This window comes from Neopelma chrysocephalum, unplaced genomic scaffold (genome assembly GCF_003984885.1).
Source record: "Neopelma chrysocephalum unplaced genomic scaffold, ASM398488v2 Primary Assembly neopelma1_26, whole genome shotgun sequence".
NCBI classification, from domain to species: domain Eukaryota; kingdom Metazoa; phylum Chordata; class Aves; order Passeriformes; family Pipridae; genus Neopelma; species Neopelma chrysocephalum.
In genome coordinates, this window is record NW_020897695.1 from 7,844,634 (window position 1) to 7,858,042 (window position 13,409).

Here is a 13,409-nt window from a genome sequence, read left to right on the forward strand (position 1 = left end):
AGTATCAGAAATGCAGTTTCGTTGCACAAGAACACATTTGTCTTAGCTGGTATCTGCTATTGTTAATATTTGTGCCTTATTTGTCTTTATTATTTTGTATAAGTGCTAGGGATACCAACGTCAGTAAAGTCTTTTAAGATCATTGAAGGAAAATCACTGTAATTGTAATGCTATGGATAGTTAAGAATCAAGGAAGAATATTCAAATACTTAAGATGTTACAGTTGAAACACAGATATAATACTGCCCAAACTGAATGTCTGCATTTGAGCTAGTTGAAGAGGTGGTTGTACCCAGATACCTGAAACTTAGACAGTATAAGATGATTTAAATCTCATAGAATCGTTTAGGTTGGAAAAGACCTTTAGCATCATCAAGTCCAATCATTATTAAGCACTAAATATTTTCTGATTGAAAAATACAAAAGCAAAATCCTGTAAAGACAAAAATTTGTGAAATAAAAAAATAATTTAAAGCTGATACTTCCCAACAAACATTCTTCTAAAAACTGTAGATGAGTTTGTAAATGGTCTTAATTCTTGTTTCTTTTATACAGTTGAATAATTACCTCTGAATTACTCTTGTAGCTCTCTTCTCATTCTTTCTACTGGATGCTGCCCAGTGTCCTGATGTGCCCTCTCCTTCCTGCATTTTCAGCCTCTGCAGGTTTGACAACATGGGACTAAAAAGAGGGAGTTTGCCTGGAGCACAGCTCTGTCATGGTTCTGGTTGAGCTGGTGTTAACACCACTTTGACTACTCCTTCCTATCAGTCTTATGCCCCTTTCCTGTTGAATAATCAAACAGAAAATTGGGTGGTTGAGCTAATATAAATCTGAAAACCCTTTTTGACTGTTCTGGGCTAATAGAGAGGCCTTCTCTTTTTGGATTTATTTTTCTTTGCTTGCTTCCTTGCTTGTTTGTTTGTTTTTTCCATATAGTCTTGTGTCCTGTTTCCTTTCTAGGAATTGTATTCCTACCTACTTTTCTTTGTCAGTAGAGGGTAGCTGATCCTTGCTCTGAAGCCCTGGCCTTTGTGGTTGTGGGAACCGTAGATGCTTCTAGCCAGCTTTGCCAGCTGGGGAGGCCCAGCTGCATTTGCTAGGCCTTAAAGACTTCTTGGCTGTTTGCTGCATTTCTTTGCTATCTGCTACATTTCCATGTGGTCTGAAAGTTGAACATGTGAGAGCCGAGAGTTGCACTTGATGATCCTTCTAAGTCCCTTCCAACTCAGACTTTTATATGATGCTAATTGTTGGAAGTAGATAAGTAGATCTAATTACTCCAAGGTGTGAATCAGCTGAGAAGCACATCTTTACATGTATTTGAATTAGTTTTCTGTTTTGAGCTGGTCATTCACTGTGTGTTAAGGTGCATAATAGTGCTGATGTGATGGGAGTGAGTGAGGGCAATGGGGGACTGATAAAACTTCCCTTTTGGTGGCAGATAGCAACCCACTTGCATAACTGTATCCACATTCATAGGTCGTGCTGCCTGCTCAAAGCACCAATACAACCAAGTCAAGTTTAAAAAAAAAGGGGTGGGAGTAGGTTTAGGCTATAATTTGCACCAGTGGTACTCATGGCAGTTCAGTCTGTCTTCTTGTCTGCGAGTCACACAATTCCCTCTTACAGGTCATTTTGGAGTTATATAGTGAACTGGATCAGGGAATTTTTCTAGCTGAAAAATTTATTTACAAGAAATTTATTTACCTTTAACCCAAATTAACTTCCCCTTTCGTTCACCACAGGGTTGCCGAGCCCATCTGTGTGGGCAGCGGGAAAAGAGCATCATAGGGATGGGGACAGGGCAGGAAGGCTGCAGTGCCAGCTTGCTTTGAGTGAAGTGAGTGGAGCTGAGGCACGTAGCTTGATGGTGCCATTTCCTGCCATGTCATTCAGCTGAACTGATTTGTCCTTTTTAAAACACGTTTAAAGTTTTCTGACAGCTTTGCATTCTCTGTAACAAATGCTCGGTACAGTAATTGCACTGATATTCTGCAGAAAGTTAAAATGAAAGATATTTGTAGTTGTTTTATCTCATGAAAATCAGAACATAGAAGCAAATCTTAAGTCATGAGCTATTTGTTTTCAGTATTTTTGTTGCATTTACAGAATAGACTTTGGGGTTTTTTTCCTGCTGTAGAAATTCTAAGAAAGATATTTTTCTTGAGGAGAAGTGTAAGTCTTTCGTTCAGATTCTGTATAGTGCTCATTATAATCCTCTGTTTTGTTGCCAGATTCCACTAGTAATATCACATATGCAATACTGTGTAATCTCATAATGTAATGTCTTAGCATTAGTAGACTTTAAAAGATGATGACTTAAGGATGACTAATGTTAGTCTCTGTTGTTTTTTTTTATGTAGAGTAGCCAAAAATCCTCTGAAAAGTGGTGTTTGTAAGCTGTAGGGAACTTAAAATCTGCTTCTTTCCTTAATTTCAATACACTGCACTTTTAATTTTTTTTTCATTTCATCTTTTTTTTAAATAAGCAATTTTAAAATTAAATGATTGTCACTCAAAATAACTGTATCTGACAGTACGGTTTTCATAATATGAGCATCCCAGCTGATGCTATTCTGAAACGTAATATCGAAATCAAAGGAAGAATAAATAGTGTGTTTGAAGAAAACCAGGTATTTGGTATAACTGTGCTGAACTATACAGTGTTCTGAACGAATGTCCTTAAAGGTTTTTTAACTCAGAAGCTGAGAAGTAAAAGACTGTGCTTGATAAATTCTCATCCCTTTGTTTTGAAGAAAGTGGTTTTGGAAATGCAGATTTTTTTATAATGATCTGTCTTGTTTATTCAAAATCACTAGCTGTGTTCAAGAGTACTGTGTTCTGGAGACAACTGAAAGCAAACAGCAACTGTACTTCTAAGTGCAGAATTCAGGCAGCAGCATTTGTTCTGTTAGATTGGATTTCTCAATGAAAAATCTCCTAGATCCTTCATTGAAAAGACTTAGTTTTCTTCTCAAGAACTGAAGACTTCCACATAGCAATAAAAATTTTAGGTTGTGCTCTAGCATGTGCTATGTTTCTCAGCTTTCTGCCAGTGAGTAAAAAAGTACATACAGATAATGTGCATAGAAAAATACTAGTATCCTGAAATAAAAGTAATTAACCTCTGTGCTGTCTGTATGCAGATTTTCTATTCACTAAGGCAGAAATTAAAATGTGCTGCTAGAATTTTCTCCTTTATTTTTGTTCATTATGTACATTAAGCAGAATAGAAATATTCAGGATAATGATCATATTTGTATCTGAGCAAACTTAAATTTTGGACTTTCCATCCTTTTGATCTATGTGGTCCCTTCCTGGTACTTTTAGCTGCTGTTTATGACAGCATTGCTTATATAACAGACACTAGTACACTAAAACTGTGTTATTTCTTTAGATTGACTTTCTCTGATGTATAAGTATTAGAAATCTTTTTTTCAAAATTATCTTTTTTTCACTCTTGCAGAAAATTCTAAGCTGAGACATGTAGAAAAAGATGTTCTGATTCCACAAATAATGAGGGATCGAGCCAAGGAGCTGTGCTCAGATAAGGTGCAAGGTAAGAGTCAAATATTCATTAGGAGATCAGATGTATTCTGGTATCAGATGTATATTTGTGCCCTGAATATAATCCTTGTTTTTGAAGTCATGTAGTCAGAGAATTAATATGTGTGATCTGCATCTTATCTGTTCACTGTGAAACCAGTACTGAAGCATATAAATCTGCTGTGTTGGCTTTGGCTGCTTGGTGATGTGGACTGTTTTCCAAAATGACTTGTTCTTGAGTGCTGTGGAATTTAGTATGATTAATACAAAACTTTGCACATTTCAGTCTACACTGTGTGGTGACAGAGCCACACAAGAGTTATTGCATTCCTATATGCATTATACATAAAAAGGCTCATGTGAGCCTTCAGTTAGGGCTTCTCTCATTATGATAAATTCATTTAAATGTTCCCAGTATTCCTAACTGCATTCTTTCCCTGCCCCAGCATTTGAATGATATGTGCACATAAACCCACATCTGTTATTAGACAGACATTGAAATAGGGTGATGCAGTCTACTTCTGTTTTCATTTTCTTTTGAAGAGTACTGGACAATAACTCTTTGAAATTGTATCACCACTTCTTCTGACACCCAAGTCGTCTAGATTGGTGCTTTCTAAACTTTTTTGATTGTGCACCACATCAGTAAAAAATTTCTGAGTGCACAATCCCAATATATATATATATTTATTTATAAATTATGTAAATGAACCATTGTACTAGTATGTTAATATGCACTATAAAATATGAAAATAGAAATTAAAAAAGGAAGAGATAAAGATGAAATAAACAGTACTTAAAAATAATTTTTATGCTATTTACCAATAGTACAAAAACACATTTGCTCTGTAAAGTTTACTGTTAATAACAGTATTTTTTATTGAGATTTATATGACTTAACATGCTTCATAATCTTCATTTAACACTGTGATAGAGGAATTTGAAGGTCTGGTTCTAAGTTTATTTTATTTCAATACTTGATTTTAATGGGTGTCATACCTGAAAAAGATATCTCACAAAGATGCATAGATCCCAGTGGAAGAAGTACATTGTTCCTTGCACTTATTAAACTATAGCCATTTTTTCAATCCCATCCACACATTTTGCAAAGGTTTTGCTTAAAATTGGACTAGTAAATGACCATCTCCACAGATGTCCGTCAGTTGTTCTTCAAAACTCATTGGAAGGTGTTGCATATTTATATTTTTAACCCACTGAAACTCTCATTTGGAAGATTTTTGACAGGTTAGAAAATTCTGTTTCTATTCTTTTGAAGTGTACAGATGGAAGAGATTTTTGTAGGTGACACATTCACATTGTGTTTGGCAATAAAACCAACTCAAAAGTCGCATAATGAGGGGAACATATCTGAACACCTGTTTTCAAAATGCTCTGTCCAAAGCACAAGTTTCTTTTGCAAAAGAGTTACTTTCTCACTCGTTGTTAAAACATCATCTTCACCTTGAGGGGACACACTGAGTGTTTAGTTTTTGGAAATTCCTGCTAGGTAACAAACTACTCACACCGCTTGTCATCACCAAAAAGGTCAAAAAATTTGGAACCCTTGTCTTTTTGTAAAAGAAAAATGTGTCAGGTTTGACAACTCCCTTAAGCGTTTTGCCACAAGGTACCCAGCGAACCTTTGCAGGGTGCCCGAGATTTTCATGGCCCCTCCCCATCTCACTACAAGCTGTGGCAAAGCTGCTACAAAGTCTGGTAAACATGCTACTGTTTGAAGGGCTTGTTTTTATAAAGTTACCACATCAGTGTCATCCTGTAGCACTTTGTGCACTCCTGGCTCCAACTGCTTTGCTGGGATAGTTCACCTATGAGTGATGTAGTGAAGTGTTTCACTGTCTCTGTAGCTTAGTCTGGAATCCCTGTTTTATTCCAGTCAAAGCAGCCGCTCCATCAGTGGACACATTTGCGCAGTTTTTCCATAATAAATTGGTTTTTATTCAAGAAGCCACTTCCAGTTGAGAATAGATCTTCTCCAGTTTATCTTTCCTTCAGTGACTCACAAAAAAAGTCCTTGTGCATTTCATTATTGACATGCAAATAAACTGAGAGTACTGTACTGTACTGTACTTTCACCCAACTGTATAGTAAACCTCCCACACTGGGTAACTTGTTCTAATATTTGTTTCTTCAAATCTTCAGCATTGTCTTCTGTGCATCTTCCAACAGTGTTTACTGACAAAGGAGTGCATTTTAGTTTGTTGTCACATTGTTTTCCCTGTATTATTTCAGTGATTTTTACCATGGCAGAAAGAAAAGTTGTTTCCTCAATGGAATGTGGCTTTTTGTGTTTCACAAAAAGAAGCTTCAAAGGAGGCATCTAGACATTTATCACTAGCTTTAAAGTCAAGTCTAGTTAAAATGATCCAGTGTATTTCTAAGCAGCTGCTTTTAGGGGTTCTTCAAAAGATAAAAAAGAGTAGTCTTACAGTAATTTTGATATTGAGTAAGTGGGAAAAGAGTTGGGAATATCTACCAGAGGAAAGTAGCATCACATGACAGGTACCTTTCAGTGGTGTCAGAAGGACTTAATAGACCTTTTTTCATTTGAACAATAGTTGAATCATTTTTACTTTGAACTCCATACCTGTTGGGGGAAAAAAATGAAAATGAAAAGCAATTGCAGTAATGTGGGTCATTGAAAAAAGATGTCAGTTAAGAATAGTCTGAGAGCTTGCTGTTTGTATAATATTGTTTGAGAGTAAACCAAAGGGAGATTGTGTATGTGTTTTTCTCCCCTGAACTTTCTCTGTGTAAGATGAGGACTTTGGTTTCAGCATCTTCATTTTCTGTGGCAGCAACCAGTATTGGAGATTCTTGAGCTGTGAGTTGTAGACTGTTACCTTGCAGCTTCTCTGTTGTTTTGCCTCCATAAATTTTAAAGCCAAATGTTATGGTTTTTCTTTTTCTGTGACATTAGGCGAAACTATAATTTCTTTCTCCTGTATAGAATTCAGTTGTGTTTCTTTAGGAAAATGAGGTTTGTGGATGCATCTGTCTTCCCCTCATTCCTGTCACCTGCAAGCCAGCTTTGATCAAATTGTGTGGCAGTTAGAAGTGCAAACTGAGTATTTCTGAAAAAAATTTTGATCAAACAGGCAAGCAAAAACCCACATTGATACCCTTATTAAAAAATAAAAAGGTGGTAGCATAAGTTCAGCTGTTTTGTTGTACACCTTTTTGTCTGGATGGAGGGGAGAGACCAAACCATGGGAAATGAAGCTTAAGCAGTTTTGTGAACTGGAGGTTTATAATTTCTTAAATCTATTGTGAAATTATTCCTGGAATAAATTTGTCTTGTTAGTACACAGGGATAGGTGTTAATCAGAGTAAATAGGAAATGCTTTTTATGCTGTAAACAATGATAAGCTGTGTAATTAAGTAATCAAAGCTCCTGCGATTCGGTTTGTGTGCTGCAGAGTGTACACACGTGCATGAAATGGAGCTGCTTACATCAAGTGGCATAGCTACTCCTTTAACTTGCTCTCAGTGTAGGATTTTTCTGCTTTATGTTAATTTTGTTTGAAAAACTCCTATTAATACGTTTCGTTTTGTCTTTCGGAAATTGCGGTAAATGCATTGGTAATATAGGAAATAAAGCTATTCCACAAGTGTGGGCCTTTACAATTGGCTTGATCATGCTGGGTTCACATGTGTCCCTATGGGGAGCCCCTATACATTCAATAGTGCTCTGCGTGAGCGCGGGGGTCCATCTGTATCCAGCCCGTTACCTTAGCCTGCAGCTATACCACCTAGAGCTGTGTGCTTATCAGAGCTAATAATGCAAGTAATGACAGCCTGTCCAGCACGTGTTCCAGAGCTGTCCAGGGAAAAGAAACCCCAAGGGTTAAATAAATAAATAAATAAATAAAAAGGTTTTGTTAACTCAAAAAGTGGTCCTGCCGTCCTAGTGCACGGTTGAGTTGGTGAACCGTTGGTTGTTAGCCTACTAGAGTGGTTTAAGGATGAAAAAACCATGAAAATATGTCCATCTGATAATTTTTAAGAACAATTCAGTGTTGTGTCTGGTCATATTTTACTTAGATTAATTTTATTTAGATTATTTAAATTTACTTAGCCCTTTTTTCAGATTGTTCCAGTATAGTTCTTGTGTGTGCTGTGTGTTTCTTAAGAATTTTGTATCTCTCTGTCTCAGAATAATTTTTGTGTGTTTTAAGACTTTCAAGCACTTTTTCGGTGAAAATGGATATATTGGTAATTTTACTAAATTGGTTAGACAATGCTTTCTGGGAAACATTAGTCAGTGTTAAAGGACCATTATGTAAATTGCTTTATTGTATTCATATCCATGCATTGTATGTATGTGAAATCGTGGGCTGCTATATGAGTTACAAAAATAAAAACCAAGCAAACAAGAAAACCCAACAACATTGTCATATGTGGTCTTTTCACTGTATTTTTTACAAACTGTAGCATGTGTTTGCCAGAAATAATATTATATCCATATATTTCTGTATCAGCATGTCCTTCACATTTCAAACCTATGTAACTTAAAGGAACATTTATTAGCTAGTGCCTTGTCCATTGATTTTATGAAATAATTTCTTAAGCTTTTTTCCTGTGGAATTATCAAGTTTTTGGCTTTGATTTCCAGTTGTAAAATTTAGATATGACTAAAAGCAAAATCACAGCACATTTCAGGAACCTGGATTTAGCATTTTTCATCAGAACCGTTCTCTTTAGCATATCAAAACTTCTATATTTTCATCTAGCTGTGCTTTGCTTTCCATTACTGCTCTCTGCTCTCAAACAAGGGACACTCACAAAAAAACCGACAAGAGCTTTGGTTGGTCTTGATCATATCTACAGAAAAGTTTGTCCAATTTCTTGAGAGCACTTACTCTGCTGTTCCAAGTTACGAATTCTGAAACTGAACTTGATGGTTTAAGGTAGAGAAGAACTGTTGGAAACAGAAATATACAAACTTGAAGGACTGTTAACTTAGTTTAATTAAATCAAACTTAGTTTGATTTAATTTTGGGTTACTTGGTTTGGAAAATAGAAACAGCTAACTGACTTTGACATGTTGTGGGTTCGGACTCTGAAGAAGTCCTGAATTGAGAACTTACTGAGTCACTGAGTCAGTCATGAAATTAATTCTGTATTATATTTCTTGTATATGTTTTGTGTATTTGTTGCACTGTAAAGCATTTCTGCCCACCTTCCAAAACCTCACAACATTTTTTGCTGGGAGAAGAGCAAACTTGCTCTAGAGACAAGGAGTTTTAGTTCTGAACTTTTTTCTTCTGAATTTTGTTGGCTGTTACTGATACATCATCTGGATTTGGGCCTTTCAAGATTACCAAGAGGTATTGCAGATGTCTTCTGTAACTGAGACTCATTTGTAAGGTTCAAGGATTCAAGTAAGAAATTGAACTACACACTTTTCAGTGACTACAGGGATAGATAGTCCAAATCAGCCTGGTTCTGCCATCAGAAAGATGGTGAAGTAAATGTAGCCATTTATTTTTTGAAGCATATTGTGGGAGACATCCATTTGACCCAGATGACAAGTTGTTCTGTCCTTTAAAAAAAATTCATTAATTTAAAAAAAATAGTTATGAGGGAGACACAAGGAAGATATTTCCATCTCCTTCAGTGGAGTAAACTATTATGTTGGTTCCGTTCTCTTTGGGAGCTGTGTAATTAAAAGCAACTGGAGTCACACTGCTGAAAAAAAATCATGATACTTGGCAAGGCTTTAAAAAATGGATTGGAAAGTATGGCTGGAAAAGGACATTTCCAAGCAACCACCCTCCTCCCATTCTCCAGATTTCCCATTAGCCCTCTCCTCCTCAGGGCTCATGTTGATACTTAGTGAAGATGATGGGATGCAACACTACTGCAGGCTTCTCTACAGTTGAGCATGACCAGTGTCAACCAGAGTTTTGATAATGTGCAGTTACTCAACAGTCCTGTCTCTGACATTATCTCTGTCCCCGTAGGGGCCACCTGCTCTACACCATGACCCTTACACCTGACATATCAAGGTCCATAAAACCAAAGAAATTTCTGATTGAACTACATGTGATACTGCACATTTAAATGCCCAAGCATACCTTTAGACATTCCTTCTTCTTAAAAAAAGTCTTTTTATATGTACTTTCTTATCAGAAATGCAGATAATGAAATGTATGGAATACTTAGCAGTTTTTACCTGATATTGCTCACTTTCTTTTGTATTGCATGCCAAGTTCTGTTAATTGATTCAAACCCTTGCTGAATGCTAGGGGAGAATTAGTCTGTTGGTACCTACAGTTGTGGTTCTGAGTTTGACGCTGGAAGATGCTAAGACTGATAGTAGTGGGAAATTACATGGCAGCTCACATTTAAAAATTTTGATGAGTCTTATTGTCTTGAAGCAAATTAAAACTAAGATCACCATTTATAACTGAACTTTACTCATCTGCGTTGCCTTATTGTGAAAATACAGCCCTTACCACTGTTTTTTTTTTAAATTCATGTCACTCCCAGGAGTGTCTGGGAACACAGTGATGATGAAAGAAAAAAGATCAAGTGACTGATAAAAATCAATGTGTTAACATGACAGCTCCTGGTACCTTTTTTTAATTGAGCTGCTGTGACCAGAAATTGTTTACATCTGCTTATGTACATATTATTCAGAGTTAGGTAGAAAGCCTGAGAGGTGACACGGGAGCATTTTTATGACCAAAATAGCCTTCTCTTATGAGGATGAAAAAAGAACGCTGCATCATTACCTGCAACTTCATTTTCTTGAGGGGAATGTTATTATAATTTGAGAGCATAGTTTCAATTCAGCAACAAAACTGCAGGTGGAGAATGGAAAAAAGCTGTTGTCTTCTGTTGCTGTATTTATTATCTGAATACTGATGTACATTGTGGTCATATTGTGTGTGACCCCATGACCCTGTATGAAGCTATTGATATTACATTATGTTGTACATGTTATGCAGTTGTCAGTTAGTGAAATTATTTTGGATGCTTTAGTAGTGTACTGCTATATTTAGTACTGGTAATAAATTGCCTTGTCCTTTTTTTCTGGCTAGTCTATCTGGTAAGAGTAAGATGCTGAATTTTTATATGATCTTGTTTGCACACAATAGCATTTATTTTGAAAAAAATATTCAGCACTATATGTTTCCAATGAACATTTACTCTCATCACATTTAACTACGTGAATTGATACAATCTCTAGAGGGATTATGGTATATTGAGCTTTGCCCCAGCAAGCTGGGTAGAGAGAACAGCTATATGTAAATTAAAATTTGAAGAAATGAAATTCTAGATCTCGTGGTCTTTTTTTTGTTTTTAATGATAACAGCATTAAATAGCCTAAGTTAATTTTGGGGATATTGCAGAAAAGAAATATGAGGGCATACTGTGTTTCTTCGTGATAGAAATTTAAGTGTTCTAGCTAGTTTTCAGGACTTTGAAGAAAATGTTCAGGGATAGAACTTGCCCTGTTTGATTATTTCTGTCCTTCCCCCCTCCATGTCATTTCAACCCACCTGATGACAAGAAATGGGTCAGACTTCTAGCTTAACCACTGCAACTTAGTTGTGTAGGGTTTTTTTATTTTTTATTTATTAGGGAATGGAACAGCTTTTACAGGGACAAAGAGAAATGAAATCACTTTCAATGAAAGAAAGAGGCCTCATTATAGCCACCAACAGCAGTTATTGACAGCTACACTTCCTATTAACAAGGAGCATTTAAGAGTTTGGCTGTTGGATCTTTGGACTTGATCTAATTTGCTAGCATTAATTAGTTTCTTTTGAGCACAGACACTTGGTGCTCACAGCTATAGATTTGGAGGACTAATTAGGACAGAAAATTGAACAGAATGGGGTAAGGCATTAACCTTCAACCATTACCAGCTGGGGCTCTGATAAAGACCACAGAGTCCAAATGCTCCTATTCATGCAAAGAGTACTCTAATGAATATCAATTTCAGCCAGGTTGCCATATCCTACAAGCCCTGTCTTAATTTTGATTCTCTTACCTGGTAGAGATTTTTATGTATAGATATTAAAGTGGTATTGATCATTCAGAACTCACAGATGAGAACCTCCAGAGGTTACCTGTGTTTTTTCCAATCTTTCAATTTGGTTTTCTCAAGTTACAGATTTTATTGGTTTTCAGCTAAGATCTTGAATTTCAAATTGATTTCCCTGTCCAGCATAAATATATTAACATAGCCCAGATTAATTGCACATTCTTAACAAATGCTAGTTTAAATAGATGACGACTGCGTGTTTTTGGCTTATTGCAGTACATGGTAGTAATATCCATGACAAGAGCACTCACCAAGCGAACTGCTGAAAGTTGAACAATAGGATTGTTTCTTTTGCAGCTCTTATGATGAGATACAGTTATTATATCGTGGTGTTAAGTTGGTGATCAAGTTTTAGGAGGAAAACTATTCTTTCAGACTGTGGATTGGTAGTGTTTTAACATCTACAGAATGGAGATATTTAACCTGTATATAAAGAAAGGAAAAAACCAATTGCCTTTGTCCTCTTGTATCATTTCTTGGATTATTGGAAGAGTTTAACTTGAAATTAAGAGTCAGGATCATCAGTTGTTTCTACCCTTTAGTCATGTTGCTACTCCCTGGCAAACTCCCCATTAAATCTGGATCATTGTTCCTGTCTTCATTTGACTTCTGTACCTGGAAATTCTGCCCAGTGATGACAAAAGTGTAAAAGACTCTGCCGTAATTTCTTCAAACTTTTTTTTCAAGAAGGACGCTAAGATTGTTGTGTATGTCTTTTACATGCTCTGGTTATTTCCACCTCTCCACTGGTAAACTCTATACTGTTAGGTTGAATAGCTGGTTCCACCTCTTAGGGTCCTAGTGAGGTTAGATTGACCCAAACTGTAAAAATAGAGAAACTCAACCTTGCCTGTACCTCCTAATCTTGGGATATTTCATGGTATTTAGATAATTTTTCAGAGAACACTGGGAGGTAAGTGTCCATAGGGCAGCAGCCAGTGGATAGGGGAGAATGGTCAAGCTCCTCTCCTAACAAAAGGGGGAGAGTAGCATGGTTGCTGTTGCAGCCACTTAGTAATATCTTTTCCCAGATGTTATATACAGTATTTGCTGATCTCATAGATTTCTTTCCCAGTTGACACATTTTGAATCTTCTTGTGTCAGTCATTCTTACTGCCAGCAAGGGAGAGCATACCTGGGATTCTGTAAGGGGTTTTTTGCATTCATTCAGTTGATGGTGGTGATAACCTATGGGTACTGTGTTGGAGTATTACAGTGAGGTGTTACTGTGGCGTAGGTGGACGTGGCAATTCATCGTTAATCGTGTGACTTACAGTAACTGTTACTTTAACTGCGTGTCCTTAATGATGTATTATGTAGTTGCTTTGCAGTTTTGGATTATAAACCCCTCTTAGATACTACATTCAACAGTTACACAGTTAGCACTTTGGGTAAATAAATCTTAATACTTTTAAGAGGTCATGCTGTATTCCCATTGCATGTGTATAAATATTTATGTAATTTATGAATTATGAATATTACCGTGGGGTTACTTTCACACAGAAAATAGGTTATTTTTCAACAGTTGAAGTCAGAATGTGTTGTGTAGGTACCATTAAGTTCAGCAGTGGAAAACAGAACTTAGTTTGGTCAAAAAGTAGCTAGTATATTCAGAATACAATAAATAGTGAGCTTTCAGGCAGCCTACAAGCAGTGTATTGACCTTGTATTCAGCATACGGTACTAGGGGAAAGCTTCTGTCCACCACTCTTTAGAGAACACATGAAGTTGACAAGTGTATTTGCCAAAGAAAATTGCTTATCCAAATCACAGAAATTGAAAT

At 36.4% G+C, this 13,409-nt stretch overlaps 1 protein-coding gene across 1 annotated transcript in view; it reads left to right on the forward strand.

Annotated features, from left to right (window-relative positions):
• CMC1 (C-X9-C motif containing 1) overlaps positions 1-13,409 on the forward strand; it is a 44,937-nt gene that overhangs the window by 9,060 nt on the left and 22,468 nt on the right. Inside the window, exon 2 of the mRNA XM_027675437.1 lies at positions 3,470-3,562. Within this exon, the coding sequence (XP_027531238.1) occupies positions 3,470-3,562 (93 nt within the window). The remainder of the gene's footprint in view (positions 1-3,469; positions 3,563-13,409) is intronic.